General features: G+C 42.6%; 2 protein-coding genes across 5 annotated transcripts in view; one reads left to right on the top strand and one right to left on the bottom strand.

Moving 5' to 3' along the window:
• Positions 1 to 440: 440 nt before the first annotated feature.
• Positions 441 to 2,060, bottom strand: LOC117191327. 2 transcript variants are annotated; one of them, XM_033396230.1, is made up of 2 exons: positions 744 to 2,060; positions 441 to 673 (listed from the first exon to the last, which is right to left on the bottom strand). In XM_033396230.1, exons 1-2 carry the CDS (start codon positions 1,824 to 1,826, stop codon positions 644 to 646), a joined length of 1,113 nt encoding a protein of 370 aa, XP_033252121.1. In that variant the 5' UTR covers positions 1,827 to 2,060; the 3' UTR covers positions 441 to 643. The 2 variants fall into 2 exon arrangements, with proteins under 2 accessions (XP_033252121.1, XP_033252122.1); XM_033396231.1 differs by having other exon boundaries at positions 441 to 655.
• A 5,170-nt stretch (positions 2,061 to 7,230) lies between these two features.
• LOC108161272 overlaps positions 7,231 to 20,757 on the top strand; it is a 72,485-nt gene continuing 58,958 nt past the window's right edge. Inside the window, exons 1-2 of one of the 3 annotated variants that reach the window (XM_033395888.1) lie at positions 7,245 to 7,584; positions 13,262 to 14,573. In XM_033395888.1, the coding sequence (XP_033251779.1) occupies positions 13,419 to 14,339 (921 nt within the window). In that variant the 5' untranslated portion in view covers positions 7,245 to 7,584; positions 13,262 to 13,418 and the 3' untranslated portion in view covers positions 14,340 to 14,573. Of the gene's footprint in view, positions 7,585 to 13,261; positions 14,574 to 20,757 lie in introns of those variants that run through there. The other 2 variants (XM_033395890.1, XM_033395889.1) reach the window with 2 other exon arrangements.

Raw genomic sequence — 20,757 nt, 5'->3', positions numbered from 1 at the left:
CCACTTTCTACTTCATGCTTATTCTCTTTATCACCCTCATCTTTAACTTCACATTCATATTCTCCTAAACACTCATTCTCTATTTTCCACTCATTTTTTTCTAAACACTCATTTTCTCCTAAACACTCATTTTCTTCTAAACACTCATTTTCTCCTAAACACTCATTTTCTTCTAAACACTCATTTTCTCCTAAACACTCATTTTCTTCTAAACACTCATTTTTTTCTAAACACTCATTTTTTATTTCACACTCGTTTTTTGTCTCACTCTCCTTCTCCTTGCAAATGTCACTTACAATTTTAAATTTGCATAAATTCATAAAATCCCTACCTAACACAGCCTCATAGCCCATCGACTCGTCTGCCACTACTAGTAATTCAAAGTTGATTCGATTTTTGTTAATAATTAGAAAACTGGGTATTTTACCAAAGATGTTAAGTTTGCTATTATTTAGTCCAACATAAGCGTAATCCGCATTTTTATTCAAAATAAATTCAATTTCTCTGTTTTTCTTGTCTTTGTTAAACTTATATAAACTTAAATCATCTTCTTTGATTTCGTTCGAACTTAATCGTGAGCGCTCTTCCACTTTATTTAGGTTATTTTCCGACTGGTGCTCTAGACACGATAACTTCATAAAACTTATTGGGCTCCCTGAGTCGATGAGGCAATCCAAGGACAAGCATTTGTTATTGTAATTGCTAATGTATATATTAAATTTGTAATTATAATCGTTATGTACCTTGTACTTCTTTTCGTCACAGTGTGACACCTGGTGACTCATGCTGCCGCATCCGTAGCACGCTCCTCTTTCGCGCTTGGGCTTGCGGCACTCCCCTGCCACGTGGCCCAAAGAGTTGCAGTTGTAGCAGCGAATGGGTGTTGGCGAGGCTCCAGTGTTTGCCCCTTCAGTTGAACCGTACTTCTTTGGCAGCATGATCTTCTCGAACGCCTTGAGTAGTTGATATGGAGCGCCAAAGCACTGCATGTGGGCTTGCCTACGCAGGCCTACATCTGGGATACCTTCGATGACTCCGTCAATAAACTCCTCGTCGTCAATGACTATGCGGGATGCCAGCGACACTTTGGCGTTGAAGTACATCGAGAACTCCTCGCCACGTGCCCATGAACGGGACTCGAACTTGCGACGGAGCAACAGTTTGCTTTCCTTGGGATGGAAAGTGTCTTCCATGACGTTCAACAATTGATCGATTGGCAGCGACATGTGCTCCGGACTCGAATGCAGCCACACCAATGCTTTGTCCTTAAGCTTCGACATTAGCAGCATTAGTAGCTTCTCATCCTTCAGTTTGTTCACTTTTGCGACGGCCTTAAACTGCGCGATCCAAGTTGTGACGTCATCGTTGTTTCCAGAAATGTTGCCATGATATGTTGGCAACATGTCTTTGGCGGCATTTAGCAACATGACGCCAGCGTCATTGCTGGCGGCTGGTGTTGTGTTCTCTCCTCTCCCTTCCTTCTCCCTCTCGCTCTGCAGCTTCAGCAGCTCGATTTGCAGTTTTAACATTTCAACCTCTGCTCGATATTCGCCATGGTTGTTGTTGTGCCCAGGCGCTTGCGGTGCTTTTTCGTTCTTCTCTTTGCGTTCGCTCTTCGTCGAGTCTTGATCTGCGGCCGCCTCATCTTCCCTCTCGTTCTCGCATGTTTCGGCTGCCGGTGGTCCCTGTCCCCGCAGCTCTACTGGTATTTCGTTAAGTCTCGCTGCCATGGCAGCTTTGCTTCCACCTTTTGGTAGATTGAGGGACTCCAGCCATTCGCGCAGCTGGGCGGCCGAGAACTCCTCCGTGCCGACCAAGTCCGACATGTTTTTTTTTTCAGCGATGGCGTCTTCGACGGACGAGATAATAAAAATTTTCGCTATTTTTCACTGGCGGCGATTGATCGTATCCCACTTCTGAAATTGTAGGCCGTCTAACCCGGGAATTGTAGTGACCAATATCGGTGCGTGAGTGAACTGTATAGGTATAAAAACACAAACCCGGTGATTTAATGTAACTCTTTTTTATTAGCTGCGCGTCCGTCTCTCACAATCGCCATTTACAAAGTGCACTCACTCTCTTCTCGATGTTTCTTATCCGATATCTCACTATTGGTATTTCCCACCGAGTGTATCGATGGTGCGGTAAATACCAATGCGCGCTGTATGCTATTTTAAATACTAGTTGAATGCCTCACTAATTATTACCTTGCTACATGTGTAACGTCAGAAGGAATCGTTTCCGACCCCATAAAGTATATATATTCTTGATCAGCATCAATAGCCGAGTCGATTGAGCCATGTCTGTCTGTCCGTCTGTCCGTCCGTCCGTCTGTCCGTCTGTCCGATGAGCGAGAGCAACGATGTTTTGGATCCAGACTTCTGTGATATGTCACTGCTACAAGAATATTTCAAAACTTTGCCCCGCCCACTTCCGCCCCCACAAAAAGCGAAAATCTGTGGCATCCACAATTTCGACGATACGAAAAAACTAAAAACGCAGAATCGTAGAAGATGACTATATCTTCTAGAGTGCAAAATCTCCACCAGATCGTATAATTATTATAGCCAGAATCAAGAAAACAATTTCATTCTTTCTCGCTCTGTCTCTCTCTAACACACAGGTTTCATGGTCGGTTTTGCCAATTGCAAAATATGAGTTCAAGGATCTCAGAACCTATAAAAGCCAGAGCAACCAAATTTGGTATCCACACTCCTGTGATATCGGACCTTGACCATTTTGTGTCAAAATTTCGCCACACCCCCTTCCGCCCCCTCAAAGGACGAAAATCTGAGGCATCCACAAATCTCAGAGACTATTAAGGCTAGAGTAACCAAATTTAGTATCCGCACTCCTGTTAGATCTCACTATAAAACGTATATCTCAAAATTTCGCCCCACCGCCTTCCGCCCACACAAAGGACGAAAATCTGTTGCACCCACAATATTGCAGATTCGAGAAAACTAAAAACGCAGAATCATAGATAATGACCATTGTTGACGCCCCTTAATAGAATATAGGATTAAATTACTTTATAAAGGTTATCAATTTGAATATTTGAATTAATATGTAAATATTACTAAAATTGTGAATTAATTTGAAGTTGGCGCGTTACATTATGTACATATAAAGAAGCGCAATCGATAGTATCGAGCCAAAACGATCTGAATTATGATCACTAGATTTAAGAGACATACGAAATAAAAAGAAAGAGCAAGGAACTACATCGAGCGGGTTAAGGAAGGTCTTAATTGTGTAGACGGATTCCACTGGAAAACTGTTGGAGGGACTTAGCTCGTACATTTGGCGCCCTAGCAGGGACCTTTGGAGAAGGTTCAATTACCGGATGGAGTTCACGACTGGAACTCAATAAATATTTCACCCTGAGTCTGGCTGACGGCGAGTGCGACAGCGGCTTCGGTATCGAATTGTGAGTGTGAACTGCTTTGAGCATCTAATATTTCTTGCAGGCATGTTTAGTTCCAATTCGATGTGTGTGAATAATCTTAAAACAATACAATTGTTTTAGTGTCAAGTGGTCGCGGCTTTGAGACCTCTGCGCTTTAATTGTTCTGTAAGCGGGGTCTCGTGTAGAAAGCAGATTACAATTACAGTTAGCTTGAGCGCTTAGGTATCTGCATACACACATACAGCCTATTGCGTGCACTGCTATACGTTGAAGCAAGGCACATACATACTTGCATATATATGCAGTTACAAGCCGGCATCTAAAGAACAGTAATTGCTATTTGACATTGATTTAACTTTGTAGTCGTTTCTTCTTTGCCTGCCGGTTCGTTGGGGCGCAAGTACACATTTTGGTACAGTGGCGCACAGTGGTCAATTGTTGATCAATTATTGAATTGGGCAGTGTAGTGAGAATTTAAAGTTAGCCGATTATTGAATAGAGTGGCTAAACTTGGTACCGTGTTACTTACTCATGCCAATATTGAGTATTTTTATACCCGATACTCAAAATGAGTATTGGGGTATATTAGATTTGTGGTAAAAGTGGATGTGTGTAACGTCCAGAAGGAATCGTTTGCGACCCCATAAAGTATATATATTCTTGATCAGCATCAATAGCCGAGTCGATTGAGCCATGTCCGTCTGTCCGTCCGTCCGTCTGTCCGTCTGTCCGTCCCTATTAGCGCCTAGTGCTCAAAGACTATAAGAGCTAGAGCAACGATGTTTTGGATCCAGACTTCTGTGATATGTCACTGCTACAAAAATATTTCAAAACTTCGCCCCGCCCACATCCGCCCCCACAAAAGACGAAAATCTGTGGCATCCACAATTTTAAAGATACGAGAAAACCAAAAACGCAGAATCGTAGAGAATGACCATATCTTTTAGACTGCAGAATTTGAATAAGATCGTATTATTATTATAGCCAGCATCAAGAAAACAATTTCATTTTTTCTCGCCCTGTCTCTCTCTAACACACACGTAGCATAGCCGGCTTTGCTTAGAGTAATTTGAAGTTGCCGCGTTACATTATGTACATATAAAGAAGCGCAATCGATAGTATCAATAGTATCGAGCCAAAACGATCTGAATTATGATCACTAGATTTAAGAGACATACGAAATAAAACGAACGAGCAAGGAACTACATCGAGCGGATTAAGGAAGGTCTTAATTGTGTAGACGGATTTTACTGGAAAACTGCTGGAGGGACTTAGCTCGTACATTTGGCGCCCTAGCAGGGACCTTTGGAGAAGGTTCAATTACCGGATGGAGTTCACGACTGGAACTCAATAAATATTTCACCCTGAGTCTGGCTGACGGCGAGTGCGACAGCGGCTTCGGTATCGAATTGTGAGTGTGAACTGCTTTGAGCATCTAATATTTCGTGCAGGCATGTTTAGTTCCAATTCGATGTGTGTGAATAATCTTAAAACAATACAATTGTTTTAGTGTCAAGTGGTCGCGGCTTTGAGACCTCTGCGCTTTAATTGTTCTGTAAGCGGGGTCTCGTGTAGAAAGCAGATTACAATTACAGTTAGCTTGAGCGCTTAGGTATCTGCATACACACATACAGCCTATTGCGTGCACTGCTATACGTTGAAGCAAGGCACATACATACTTGCATATATATGCAGTTACAAGCCGGCATCTAAAGAACAGTAAATGCTATTTGACATTGATTTAACTTTGTAGTCGTTTCTTCTTTGCCTGCCGGTTCGTTGGGGCGCAAGTACACATTTTGGTACAGTGGCGCACAGTGGTCAATTGTTGATCAATTATTGAATTGGGCATTGTAGTGAGAATTTAAAGTTAGCCGATTATTGAATAGAGTGGCTAAACTTGGTACCGTGTTACTTACTCATGCCAATATTGAGTATTTTTATACCCGATACTCAAAATGAGTATTGGGGTATATTAGATTTGTGGTAAAAGTGGATGTGTGTAACGTCCAGAAGGAATCGTTTGCGACCCCATAAAGTATATATATTCTTGATCAGCATCAATAGCCGAGTCGATTGAGCCATGTCCGTCTGTCCGTCCGTCCGTCTGTCCGTCCCTATTAGCGCCTAGTGCTCAAAGACTATAAGAGCTAGAGCAACGATGTTTTGGATCCAGACTTCTGTGATATGTCACTGCTACAAAAATATTTCAAAACTTCGCCCCGCCCACATCCGCCCCCACAAAGGACGAAAATCTGTGGCATCCACAATTTTAAAGATACGAGATCACCAAAAACGCAGAATCGTAGAGAATGACCATATCTTTTAGACTGCAGAATTTGAATAAGATCGTATTATTATTATAGCCAGCATCAAGAAAACAATTTCATTTTTTCTCGCCCTGTCTCTCTCTAACACACACGTAGCATAGCCGGCTTTGCTTAGAGTAATTTGAAGCTGCCGCGTTACATTATGTACATATAAAGAAGCGCAATCGATAGTATCAATAGTATCGAGCCAAAACGATCTGAATTATGATCACTAGATTTAAGAGACATACGAAATAAAACGAACGAGCAAGGAACTACATCGAGCGGATTAAGGAAGGTCTTAATTGTGTAGACGGATTCCACTGGAAAACTGTTGGAGGGACTTAGCTCGTACATTTGGCGCCCTAGCAGGGACCTTTGGAGAAGGTTCAATTACCGGATGGAGTTCACGACTGGAACTCAATAAATATTTCACCCTGAGTCTGGCTGACGGCGAGTGCGACAGCGGCTTCGGTATCGAATTGTGAGTGTGAACTGCTTTGAGCATCTAATATTTCTTGCAGGCATGTTTAGTTCCAATTCGATGTGTGTGAATAATCTTAAAACAATACAATTGTTTTAGTGTCAAGTGGTCGCGGCTTTGAGACCTCTGCGCTTTAATTGTTCTGTAAGCGGGGTCTCGTGTAGAAAGCAGATTACAATTACGGTTAGCTTGAGCGCTTAGGTATCTGCATACACACATACAGCCTATTGCGTGCACTGCTATACGTTGAAGCAAGGCACATACATACTTGCATATATATGCAGTTACAAGCCGGCATCTAAAGAACAGTAATTGCTATTTGACATTGATTTAACTTTGTAGTCGTTTCTTCTTTGCCTGCCGGTTCGTTGGGGCGCAAGTACACATTTTGGTACAGTGGCGCACAGTGGTCAATTGTTGATCAATTATTGAATTGGGCAGTGTAGTGAGAATTTAAAGTTAGCCGATTATTGAATAGAGTGGCTAAACTTGGTACCGTGTTACTTACTCATGCCAATATTGAGTATTTTTATACCCGATACTCAAAATGAGTATTGGGGTATATTAGATTTGTGGTAAAAGTGGATGTGTGTAACGTCCAGAAGGAATCGTTTGCGACCCCATAAAGTATATATATTCTTGATCAGCATCAATAGCCGAGTCGATTGAGCCATGTCCGTCTGTCCGTCCGTCCGTCTGTCCGTCCCTATTAGCGCCTAGTGCTCAAAGACTATAAGAGCTAGAGCAACGATGTTTTGGATCCAGACTTCTGTGATATGTCACTGCTACAAAAATATTTCAAAACTTCGCCCCGCCCACATCCGCCCCCACAAAGGACGAAAATCTGTGGCATCCACAATTTTAAAGATACGAGAAAACCAAAAACGCAGAATCGTAGAGAATGACCATATCTTTTAGACTGCAGAATTTGAATAAGATCGTATTATTATTATAGCCAGCATCAAGAAAACAATTTCATTTTTTCTCGCCCTGTCTCTCTCTAACACACACGTAGCATAGCCGGCTTTGCTTAGAGTAATTTGAAGTTGCCGCGTTACATTATGTACATATAAAGAAGCGCAATCGATAGTATCAATAGTATCGAGCCAAAACGATCTGAATTATGATCACTAGATTTAAGAGACATACGAAATAAAACGAACGAGCAAGGAACTACATCGAGCGGATTAAGGAAGGTCTTAATTGTGTAGACGGATTCCACTGGAAAACTGTTGGAGGGACTTAGCTCGTACATTTGGCGCCCTAGCAGGGACCTTTGGAGAAGGTTCAATTACCGGATGGAGTTCACGACTGGAACTCAATAAATATTTCACCCTGAGTCTGGCTGACGGCGAGTGCGACAGCGGCTTCGGTATCGAATTGTGAGTGTGAACTGCTTTGAGCATCTAATATTTCTTGCAGGCATGTTTAGTTCCAATGCGATGTGTGTGAATAATCTTAAAACAATACAATTGTTTTAGTGTCAAGTGGTCGCGGCTTTGAGACCTCTGCGCTTTAATTGTTCTGTAAGCGGGGTCTCGTGTAGAAAGCAGATTACAATTACAGTTAGCTTGAGCGCTTAGGTATCTGCATACACACATACAGCCTATTGCGTGCACTGCTATACGTTGAAGCAAGGCACATACATACTTGCATATATATGCAGTTACAAGCCGGCATCTAAAGAACAGTAATTGCTATTTGACATTGATTTAACTTTGTAGTCGTTTCTTCTTTGCCTGCCGGTTCGTTGGGGCGCAAGTACACATTTTGGTACAGTGGCGCACAGTGGTCAATTGTTGATCAATTATTGAATTGGGCAGTGTAGTGAGAATTTAAAGTTAGCCGATTATTGAATAGAGTGGCTAAACTTGGTACCGTGTTACTTACTCATGCCAATATTGAGTATTTTTATACCCGATACTCAAAATGAGTATTGGGGTATATTAGATTTGTGGTAAAAGTGGATGTGTGTAACGTCCAGAAGGAATCTTTTCCGACCCCATAAAGTATATATATTCTTGATCAGCATCAATAGCCGAGTCGATTGAGCCATGTCCGTCTGTCCGTCCGTCCGTCTGTCCGTCTGTCCGTCTGTCCGTCCCTATTAGCGCCTAGTGCTCAAAGACTATAAGAGCTAGAGGAACGATGTTTTGGATCCAGACTTCTGTGATATGTCACTGCTACAAAAATATTTCAAAACTTCGCCCCGCCCACATCCGCCCCCACAAAGGACGAAAATCTGTGGCATCCACAATTTTAAAGATACGAGAAAACCAAAAACGCAGAATCGTAGAGAATGACCATATCTTTTAGACTGCAGAATTTGAATAAGATCGTATTATTATTATAGCCAGCATCAAGAAAACAATTTCATTTTTTCTCGCCCTGTCTCTCTCTAACACACACGTAGCATAGCCGGCTTTGCTTAGAGTAAAACATTAGCGCCTAGATCTCAGAGACTATAAAAGCTAGAGCAACCAAATTTGGTATCCACACTCCTAATATATCGGACCGAGACGAGTTTGTTTCAAAATTTCGCCACACCCCCTTCCGCCCCCGCAAAGGATGAAAATCTGGGGATATTCACAAATCTCAAAGACTATTAAGGCTAGAGTAACCCAATTTGGTATCCGCACTCCTGTTAGATCTCACTTTAAAACGTATATCTCAAAATTTCGCCCCACCCCCTTCCGCCCCCACAAAGGACGAAAATCTGTTGCATCCACAATATTAAGGATACGAGAAAACTAAAAACGCAGAATCATAGATAATGATCATATCTATCAGATTGCTGAATCTGGATCAGATCAGATCATTTTCATAGCCAAAAGGAAAAAATAATACGCACTGGCTACGCAGCCCCCGACGTCACGATCAGACTGATTTTCTGTCTCTCTCGCACGCACTCTTTGTCGTGTCGTTCAAATTAGCGGCGTCCAAAACATCGTTGCTCTCGCTCTTATAGTCTTTGAGCACTAGGCGCTGAAGGGGACGGACAGACAGACATGGCTCAATCGACTCGGCTATTGATGCTGATCAAGAATATATATACTTTATGGGGTCGGAGACGATTCCTTTTGGACGTTAGACACATCCACTTTTACCACAAATCTAATATACCCCAATACTCATTTTGAGTATCGGGTATAAAAATAGCGACTCCATGACGGCTGCGGAGCTGGAAGCCAGGTTAAGTCTAATTGAGACAAACTTTAATCAGTTCTGCAACATTCAGGCTAAAATTGAACACGATAGCGAGGACGCCTGAAAGCCGCTATGAAGCTGAGGAGGTTTATTGCGAATTAAAGGCCAAGTTACTAAGCTGTCTTGGAAATAGGGGACGGCGGCAGTCCAATGTAGGTGATCTTCTAAATAGCACACAGGGGTCTCGTTCATCGAGACTTCCCAAGCTAAAGCTGCCTGAGTTCGCTGGAAAGTTTACGGAATGGACCAGCTGGTACAACACCTTTGCTACTCTAATAGAATCAGACTCTGAATTGGATGAGTTGTCTAAATTTATTCATTTGAGATCATCGTTAGGAGCTGGACCGTTAAGTGCGATTGAGGGTTTGGAATTAACAGGGCCTAATTATCGCAAGGCACTACGATTATTGAAAGATCGCTATGAAAATAAGGCAATTATTCTGCAATCACATGTACAGGAGCTATTCAACTTAAGGCGGCTAAAAAGACCCGACTCAGAGGGACTGAGAGTGCTGGTAGACAATGTAAATGCCCAATTAGTCGCACTCAAGTCGTTAAGCGACGATAAGGAGATTCTGGATGCAGTAATTTTCCATCTGATTCGCTTGATGAAGATACAATGGATAGGTGGGAAGTTGAGTGGGATTGCCAAAAGTTACCGTCGTGGTCATTGTTATCGCAGTTTCTGATAAACAGAGGAGACAATATGGCAAATAGGGAAGTTCGGCGAGGCAATGGAGCCCGACCCAGTGGTAAAGGTGAGATGAAAAATGCGACCTTAGCTGCAACAATAGGCAGCAATGGCTGCTACGTTTGTCCTGGGACCCATGGATTGAAAGGGTGTCAAAGGTTTAACGAACTATCACCAGTACAACGTTACCATGAGGCGAAGAAGCATTCGCTGTGCCTGATTTGTTTTAGCAAGCGACATACAACTAGAAACTGTAATGGTCCGCGATGTAGGATTTGCAGCAAGCCGCATCATGAACTTCTGCATCGAGAGATACCTATTGTTGCCAATGAGCCGGGGCTCAAAGGGCAGGAGTTGCAAGAGCCAAAGTCACTGCATAGCTCCCTATTGTCTAGATCATCCACCAACTTTCTTGCGACCGCTGTAGTTCAAATCAAAGCTATAGACGGAGCATATCGCAATTGAAGGTGCGTGTTAGATTCCGGTAGTCAATTAAATTTTCTGACGGCTAGGATAGTCTCGGCCCTGGGCCTAGAAATGCGCGACTCTGTCATACAACTCAGTGGTATTGGAAATGCAACATCTCAAGTTATGGGAGAGGTGCAAGCGACTTTTAAATCTAGAGTCACCAGATGTATGACTACCGAGGACTTCTGTGTGCTGAAGGAAATAACTCAGTATAACCCAACAAGCTCAGGAATTTGTTCGGAGTGGGTTCCACCCAAGGGAGTTACGCTGGCCGACCCTACATTTCAGTCCGGGGAAGATATTGACATGCTAGTTGGAGTCACATTGTTTTTCAAGCTAATTGTAGCAGGGCAAATAAAACTAGGAGCACACCTTCCAAGGCTTCAAAAGTCTCTGTTAGGCTGGGTCGTCGTAGGTGAATTCACGAAATCTTCTGAAGTTGCACTGTTAGCAACTGACATTGAACGAAAGGTGTCGAAAAATGATCAGCTGCAAGAGCTCGTACAAAGGTTTTGGAAGTGTGAAGAAGTCCCTGAAACAGTAGATAAGTTCACTGAGGAAGAAAAACAGTGCGAAGATTGTTTTGTGACGCATGTTAAGCAGGAGGCCTCAGGACATTTACTGGTAGCTCTGCCCTTTAAGAATCCTAAAGTTGAGTTAGGCGAAACTTATCAAATCGCACTTACCAGGTTCTTGAATTTAGAGAAGAGGTTAAATCGTAGCCAAGCGCTGAAGGAACAATATGTTCAATTTATTGAAGAATATCGCCAGTTAGGGCATTTAAAGGCAATTGAGCCCGCCGGACAAGAAAAGATCGAATACTTCATGCCACATCATCCGGTTATTCGCCCAGAGAGTTTGACGACCAAGTTACGAGTCGTATTTGATGCCTCATGTTAGATCTACAACGGCAGGTCACTGAACGACGCAACCTTGGTTGGTCCAACGTTGCAGCCTGGTCTGTTCGAGACTTTGACCAGGTTCCGTTTCTATAGATACGCCCTTACGGCCGACATAAAGAAAATGTACCGTCAAATATTGGTTGCGGAACCACATAGAAACTATCAATGCATTCTATGGCGATGCAACGTTTCGGATCCTATCCAGGTGCTACGCCTAAACACGGTCACTTATGGAACAAATTCGGCGCAGTTCCTGGCAGTACGTTGCCTCTATTACTTGGTCGATAGGTACGCGGAAAAATTTCTGTTAGCTAGAGAGGCAGTAAAGCGAAGTTTCTATATGGATGATATACTGTGTGGAGCCGAATCAAAAGAGGAACTGACAAAGTTGAAAGAACAAGTGACCGAATTATTAGGGCTAGGAAAGTTCGAGCTGCACAAATGGCGCAGCAATTATCAAGGAATGGACAACAAAACCAGCCTAGAGCCCCTGATGCTAAAAACAGAGGACGCAGCTAAAACTTTGGGGATATATTGGTCAAGTCTAGAGGACAAATTCCAATTTTGCTTTAACATAAAGGTCTCCGCAATCGGAGAATTGCGAATTGGCTCAGGTGTTTGATCCGTTAGGGTTTTTGAGTCCCTTGCTGATCTTGGGCAAGATCTTTGTTCAGGAACTTTGGCTTCTAAAGCAGGATTGGGACGAGGAGTTACCAGCAAGCTACGCAACTCAATGGCTTCGATATAGAGGAGAACTGAAACTAATTGACAAATTTTCAATTCCGCGATCCTCAATTCCAATTACGGCCGACCCATGCACTTTGCAACTGTTTGGTTTCTCTGACGCATCCAACAGAGCTTACGGCGGCGTAATTTATGCTCGTGTTAGGGATGAAGGGGGAGGAATTTCGGTGCGACTGGTAACGGCCAAGTCCAAAGTAGCCCCAGTTAGGGTAACATCATTGCCACGCTTAGAGTTACAAGGGGCATTGTTAGTGGCCAAGCTAATGGCAAAGGTATGCGCCTGTCTTCACATACCAGTAGAGAAGGTTAACTATTTCACGGACTCCACAATTGTGTTAAATTGGCTGTCGTCACATGCTAGTCGATGGACCACCTTCGTTGCCAATAGGGTGGCTCAAATACAAGAGCTCACACATGTACAGGATTGGTTCAAGGTCGACACCAAATCAAACCCTGCAGATATTGTATCTAGGTGATTATTGGTAACCGAATTGAGCAAGTCAACGATGTGGTGGAACGGTCCAGAATTTTTAATGGACGCAGCAGATGACTGGACCAAATTTAATTGGAGTGAGGAAATACAAACAGTTCCAGAGGAGAGGAAATGTAAGTTCTCGCTGACAGTTGGAAAGGTAGAAAGCAATGAGAAGTTAGATGTCGTGGGGAGATGCAAATTTGCAAATGATTTCCTCAAATTGCAGCGAGTTTTTAGCTATATTTTTCGCTGGCGTAGAATATCGTTGAGATCAAACTCAAATGAAACAGGCAACCTTACTGCAGCTGAAATGGAGGGCGGATTGCGCTATATTGTATATAATGTGCAGCAGTTGAGCTTGAATGAGGAATTCATTAAGCTTAAAGAGGGAAAGGTGATCAAAACAGCGAGAATTCAGAGTTTAAGCCCGTTTTTACAAGAGGAAGAGGGAATAACTATTATTCGAGTCGGCGGAAGGTTGTCCAATGCAGAATTGCCATTTGACACAAGGCATCCCATCTTAATGCCGAGCAACCATAAAGTGGTAGAGGCGCTTGTTGAATCAATTGCAGGAAACTTGCCCGCAGGGTGATCCGTGGCTGCATACCATGCTTTCGTCGTCGGCCGCTCGCTGCAACACAGCTGATGGGAGCGCTGCCAGCTAACCGAGTGCGAGGCAATATCTACCCCTTCGAGCGCGCTGGACTGGACTTTGCTGGACCAATATAGATGCACTTTCACATGCGAGGAAAACGCCCAGTAAAGGTGTATCTGTGCATATTTGTATGCTTTGCAACAAAGGCCTGCCATATAGAGATCGTGTCGGACAAAAGCTCAAATGCGTTCATCGCGGCGCTAAAACGGTTCTTTGCAAGACGTGGATTGAGTTCTGACCTATATTGCGACAACGCCACCAATTTTGTAGGTGCGTCACGAGAGCTCAACAGAGCTTTCGACTCGCCAAGTCAGAAACTCATTGACGACGAATGCAGCCAGCGAGGAGACAGGTTTCACTTCATCCCCCCACGCTCCCCTCACTTTGGAGGATTATGGGAGAGCGCCGTGAAGGTGGCCAAACAGCTGCTGGTGAAATGCACCAACAGCACAGCACTTAACTACGAAGATCTTGCGACTGCCATCACACAAGTAGAAGCGGTGATGAATTCTAGACCTCTGCATCCCATGTCATCGGACCCGAATGACTTCGAGGCGCTAACTCCCGGTCATTTCTTGGTTGGCCGACCCCTGAACGCGTTAGTAGAACCAGTAGACGACGCACTGTTGAAACTGTCCATGAGCAACCATTGGAAACGCATTCTAATGGTACACCACATGTTCTGGCACCGCTGGTCGTCGGAATATTTGACGTTGCTGCAGAAGCGGACAAAGTGGAGCACTGTAGCCAACAACATTCAACTTGGTACACTGGTCCTTATTGCGGAAGACAACGCTCCGCCCGGACAATGGCTGCTGGGAAGAGTTGCAGAGTTACACCCAGGAGCTGATGGTGCAGTTCGGGTTGTAACACTCAGGACCAAGACTGGATTATTTAAGCGCAACGTACATAAGCTCTGCCCGCTGCCTACAGATGCCGATGAACTTAATGTTGGAAGGAGCTTCCAAGGTGGGGAGAATGTTGACGCCCCTTAATAGAATATAGGATTAAATTACTTTATAAAGGTTAACAATTTGAATATTTGAATTAATATGTAAATATTACTAAAATTGTGAATTAATTTGAAGTTGGCGCGTTACATTATGTACATATAAAGAAGCGCAATCGATAGTATCAATAGTATCGAGCCAAAACGATCTGAATTATGATCACTAGATTTAAGAGACATACGAAATAAAACGAACGAGCAAGGAACTACATCGAGCGGATTAAAGAAGGTCTTAATTGTGTAGACGGATTCCACTGGAAAATTGTTGGAGGGACTTAGCTCGTACAACCATATCTATCAGATTGCTGAATCTGGATCAGATCAGATAATTTTTATAGCGAAAAGGAACAAATCAATTTGCACTGGCTACGCAGCGCCCGACGTCACGCTCAGACTGATTTTCTGTCTCTCTCGCACGCACTCTTTGTCGTGTCGTTTAATATTAGCGGCGTCTGCCGGAGGAGAGCCATTATGACTTAGTATCGGGTATAACTGTAGAGTTGCGGTCTCCGCAGCAACTCACAACGTTCCCCCTCGTTTGAACTCTCTCAGGTCTGGTTCTGTTTTGCCTCCAGCATGTTTTAGTGTATGGGTGCACATTCATTCTCATGTACTTTGCGTGTGTGTGTTTAGTATTGCTGGCCGCTAGAACTGAAATTTGAGTTTGGTTCTTGTTTTGGGTCTTTCGATGAACTGACCTACCGCCACAAAATAAATGAAGAATGGACAGGGGGTGGGGGTATGGTACACTAGGCCGCGGAAAATAAAATAAAAGCTGTTATTTGTTTGATTTATACCACAAAATATAAAATACTACAGTAATATAATTACACATGTATTTCCTTATTTTAAACAGGTTGATTATAAATTATAAAAATTATGTAAACGCCGTCGGTTCTCGACTTTTTTGCTTATTAAAACTAAAACAATGATGTATCTAAATATACAATATAAGAAAAAATATATATATACATATATACTAAAATAAATATGCATAAATATATAGTGACATATCCATAATTCCCCACATCCCATACACATTATGTTTATGTACGATTCATCCACCCCATCCACACAAGTAACAGGACCCCACTCAAGAATCAATAACTGTTTCTTCCCATACTCCAAGCTAGGGCCCCCCATAATATAAACAATGGACCACATTGTTGCATCAACATTAGAATCACGCCACTCTCGAGAAATCGATTCTTTAGAATCACGCCACTCATGAGGACCAATCAAAGCTAGACATAAAACCAAGGAGTATCACATTCCTAGCTCCGTCATGTAATGCAACACCGATCGCCAGCAGTGGATGCCTTTCATCAAAGCCGACGCATCCCCAAATATCGATCCAGGCACGTCCGCCACCGACACGAAGATGCAGCCGAGGAAAGCAACGCCCGAAGCCAGAGTCGGGAGTTCCAAGAGAAGGGCTCATGGAAACTAGCCAGCAGCAGAGAGATCAGTTCCGTTTGAGACAAGCAGACCCAAAGTCAAGTCGGGGAATTCATTTAAATCTTGTGACATAAAGATATTTAAGTTGTAAAATAAAAGTCTTTTTTAAAAACTTAAAATCGAGTTGCGGATATTTAGCTGGCGCAGTCGGTAGGATTTCGTTTAAAATTAACTACTATATTTCGGTAATGGTCAGCTTGTGTAATTTCTAATTACTGTGATCACGTAATCCCGGAATCGTTAATAAAATTGTGAAATCCGCCAAAGAACCTATGTGTTACGAGCACATACGATTTGCAAAACTAAAATTAAGTGAACTGAAGTAAGCGGAGATAGTGATCCACCAAGAACAGTGAAACACTAAATACCAAATCAAAAAACTTACAAGTGAACCAAAATAAAGTTAAAAACTACTGAAAACAAAACAAAACCCAATCAACACCAACAACATGGCGTTACCACCACTATCATTGAGCGAAATCCACTTGAACCAGGCACTGCTGTCGATCAGACAAATACCTGCCTATGACGGTTCATCTGGACAGCTAAGCTCATTTATCAAACGAATCGAATATGTATGCGGATTATATCCAACTGAAGATCTTCGCCAACAAAGGATCCTATTTGGAGCGACCGAGATCCAACTGTCAGGAGAGGCACAACGCATATCGCAAATGATACAACCCAACACGTTGCTCGAACTGAAGACGGCGCTGATCAACGAGTTCAAAAATCACACACCATATGAATAACTCTTACGACAACTATACACCACCAGATTCAACGGCAGTCTTCGTAAGTTTATAGAAGAATTAGAGATAAAAGCATTATTAATAAACAATAAGCTAAACTTAGAAAACATACCAGAAAATAATGTCATTCATAAAAACGCTTTGAACAACACAATTAAAGATGTCATTACTCGAAAACTTCCTGACAGAATGTTCATGACCTTAGCAAGAAAAGATATTACCAAATTGTCTAATCTTAAGAAGGCAGCACAAGAAGAAGGATTGTACGAAGCTAGTACAACAGATTCAGGTACAAATAAAGATCAATCGAAATCGTCTCAATCAAATCGAAAGAATGTTGGAAACTATTATCCAAATTATAATACTACTAACTATCACAATCAAACTCAGAGTTCATGTGGAACAGGTCAGACTAATCGAACAAATCAAAATCAAAATTCACAAAATCCTGGATTATACAATGAGTTCAAAAATTCCTTGAATCAAGGTAGGGCTCAGAATCCATTCAATCAGAAAATATCTCAAAACCAAGCTAGTGGGAGTGGACCCAACCAACCTACTAAAAGAGGGAGGGAGAGCCAGAGTGGCCAAACGAAGATGGACGTAAATTTTCATCAAGCCGCCTCGGAAGAAACCGAGGAGGACCCTATATAAACATTACCATTAATAAAAGAATATTAAGGTGTATCGCTGACTCGGGATCATCGATCAACATCATGAAAGAAAATTATACAGATTCCGAGATAAAAGACGATAACCTTACGGTCCATACCATCAATGGACCTGTCCGTTTAACTAAGAGTATAATGAGGAATGCGAACAAAACATGTCCGTCCTAACAAAAGTTCTACATACATAACTTTTCCGAAAATTATGATATTTTATTAGGAAGAGAATACTTGATGGCAAGAAAAGCCGTCATCGATTACAGAAATCACACTGTAACACTAGGAGCTAGGTCGTACCCAATCATTCAGAGTGGAGAAGCTATTGAAGCCGGCAAGACCGCACAGAAGTGCACTGATCCCTCTATAAAAGAAGAGAAGATCGCACCTAAGTGCCTTGACCCATCTCCAGAGGGAGATCAATACTTCGCTTCCGCTCTAGACAGTGAATTAAGGGAATGTAATCAATTAAGATTGGAACACTTAAGCGACGAAGAGAGGGAAGAGTTAAAGAAGGTCTTATATGAGTTTAAGGATGTGCAGTACAGAGAAGGTGACAATTTGACTTTCACAAGTACAATCAAGCACGAGATCAAAACTCAACATGAAGACCCGGTCTACAGACGACCATACAAATATGCCCAGATACATGATCAGGAGGTAAACCAGCAAATCAAAGAATGATCAGGCAGGGAATAATTCGAAAGTCGAATTGTCCTTACTGCTCGCCCATATCTATGATTCCGAAGAAGATAGATGCTTCAGGAAAGCAAAAATATCGAATGGTAGTAGACTATAGAAGTCTAAATGAAATAACAGTTAAGGACAAATTCCCAACTCCACGAATGGATGAAATCCTAGACAAACTAGGTAAATGTCAGTATTTTACGACAATCGATTTAGCAAAAGGTTTCCATCAAATACCCATGGAACCTAGCTCAATCCCCAAAACTGCGTTCTCCACTTCATTGGAAGAACACTTGTTGTCACTAAGGAGAGTATTTGGAAAGTTGAGAGACGCCAACTTGAAGCTACAAATGGATAAATGTGAATTCATGAAAAAGGAAACTGAATTACTAGGTCATGTAGTCACTACTGAAGGAATAGTACCAAATCCAGGCAAAATCTCTGCCATTGTCAAATTTCCAATACCAGAAACGACTAAACAAAGAAAGTCATTCTTAGGTCTGTGCGGGTTCTACAGGAAATTCATTCCTAATTTTGCAAACATAGCAAAACCCATGACACTCAAACTAAAGAAAGGAGCTGTCATAGACCCCAAGGAAGAAAAGTACGTGGAGGCATTTGAGAGACTAAAAGTACTCATCACCTCAGACCCTATCCTTGCGTTCCCAGACTTTGACAAAATGTTCACGGTAACAACCGACGCTAGTAACATAGCATTGGGAGCGGTTTTGTCACAAGAACACAAACCGATCTGCTACGCTAGCAGAACCCTAAATGAACATGAAATAAACTATTCAGCCATCGAAAAGGAATTATTAGCGATCGTATGGGCAACCAAGTATTTCCGTTCATACCTGTTCGGTAGCACATTCGAGATACAAAGCGATCATAAACCCTTGATTTGGTTGAACAACCTCAAGGAGCCAAATATGAAATTACAAAGGTGGAAAATAAAACTGAATGAGTTTGATTTTAAAAGGAAATATCTACCAGGCAAAGAAAATCATGTAGCTGATGCCTTATCAAGGGTAAAGATTAATGAAAATCTCCTTGGAGAAGCTTCCAATAGCGTTGGTGCAACTGTACATAGCGCACAGGAAGACAATCTAAGTCCCATTGCTATCACCGAAAGACCAATTAACTATTACAATCGGCAAATTGAGCTAATAAAAGGCAATGAAGATAAGGTAGAAACAATTCGTTATTTTCACAAGCTAATCATCAAGATCACGTATAAGGAAATGACTAACACCTTAGCGAAGGATATAATAAAGGAATATATATGCACCAAAAAGAGCGCATTATATTTCCATAGCGAAATAGATTTTCCTCCATTCCAAAAAGCCTATTTAGAAATCATTAATTCTAACAATATAACCAAAGCTATTAAATCAAGCACGAAACTCCTAGATATTCAGAATTACGCTGAATTTAAAGAAACCATATTAAAGAATCATAAAGGCTTACTCCATCCAGGGATAGAGAAAACCGTCAATTGGTTTAGGGGAAAATACTATTACCCGGATTATCAAAAACTAATCCAAAACATCATAAACGAATGTCCTACTTGTAATATTGCCAAAACAGAGCATAGAAACACGAAGTTGGCATTCGAAACTACACCGGAAATACTGAACATCAGAGAGAAATACGTCAAAGATTTCTATATGGTTGGTAACCAACAGTTCCTATCATGTATTGACGTATACTCGAAGTTTGCCACTCTTGTAGAAGTAAAAAGTCGTGACTGGTTAGAAGCAAAAAGAGCCATCATAATAGTTTTTAACGAGATGGGCAACCCAATTGAAATCAAAGCCGATAAAGATTCAGCTTTTATGTGCACAGCATTGCAAGCATGGCTGAATGCGGTGTAACGAACCTTAGGAAGGTTCGTCACAGCGCGCTACATCGCGGGATCGTCACCGCCTCATTTTTCCCCTTTTTATATCTCCAGTTTCCCTTAAATATATCGTTACTTAGCCTTAAGAACAGAGAATGCATACAATAAATGTACCACCAATAAAGAAACTCATTCCCCATATCGTTTCGCCTAACGTTTCACGACAGCCAATCCCACATTCTCGTACCAACACATTCCCCCACCTCTAACGAAAAGCTCCCGAAGCACTGACAATTATCCGGTAAGAACGCCCCCCACACCAACACATTACCCCGCGTTTAGCCATAAGCTCCCGAGACACGAACCGTTAGCCGGTGACAACTCCCCACCGGGCCAACACATTACCCCCACCTCCAAACTTAAGCTCCCGAAGCACAGACTAGCCGATAAGAACCCCCGCCCCTTCCCTTCGCGGCTTCGGGACGCTCCGCGAAGCGGCAGCCAATCCAAAGCCGACGAAGACGAAGACACGTAGATACTGATAAGTTAGAGATCGGCGGCAGCGAAGTTTTCCCGAGCGCGCAAGCGCCGAGCAGACTTCACTTACGCGGAGACCCGGGCCGAGTATAGACGTTGTCCCGCGTGACAACTAGTTAAGAATCCTTCCGGGAACGTGACGAAACGTCACAAAAAAAAAAAAATTCAATGTAACAAATTACCTGTGTAACTAGCAAGCAAATAAATCAGTATTGTAACGAGAACCAACCCCGTGTAAGTCATTTTTGGGGATCCAAACCCCTCCCCGGTCACCAACAACTACTCGCCAGCGAGCCACACTCACCTCCACTAACCCCCGATCAATCCACGAAACCCCCCCCTCACGAAGGTGTGACACGCCCTGCGCCCCTCTCTCGACCACCACAGGTGTGACTCGCCCTGTGACCCCTCTTTCCCGACCCACGCAGGTGTGCCTCGCCCTGCGTCCGCCTCTCTCTCGACCCA

Source organism: Drosophila miranda, assembly GCF_003369915.1.
Source record: "Drosophila miranda strain MSH22 chromosome Y unlocalized genomic scaffold, D.miranda_PacBio2.1 Contig_Y1_pilon, whole genome shotgun sequence".
Taxonomy (NCBI): Eukaryota; Metazoa; Arthropoda; class Insecta; order Diptera; family Drosophilidae; genus Drosophila; species Drosophila miranda.
This window is presented reverse-complemented; position numbering and strand designations above follow the sequence as displayed.

Excerpts from the sequence above, each read along its gene's own strand:
- LOC117191327 (XM_033396230.1), bottom strand. The coding sequence starts at position 1,826 with ATGTCGGACTTGGTCGGCACGGAGGAGTTCTCGGCCGCCCAGCTGCGC. Across the intron at positions 674-743 it reads GTGACGAAAAGAAGTACAAG|ATTGCCTCATCGACTCAGGG; the intron begins GTACATAACGAT and ends GCTTGTCCTTGG.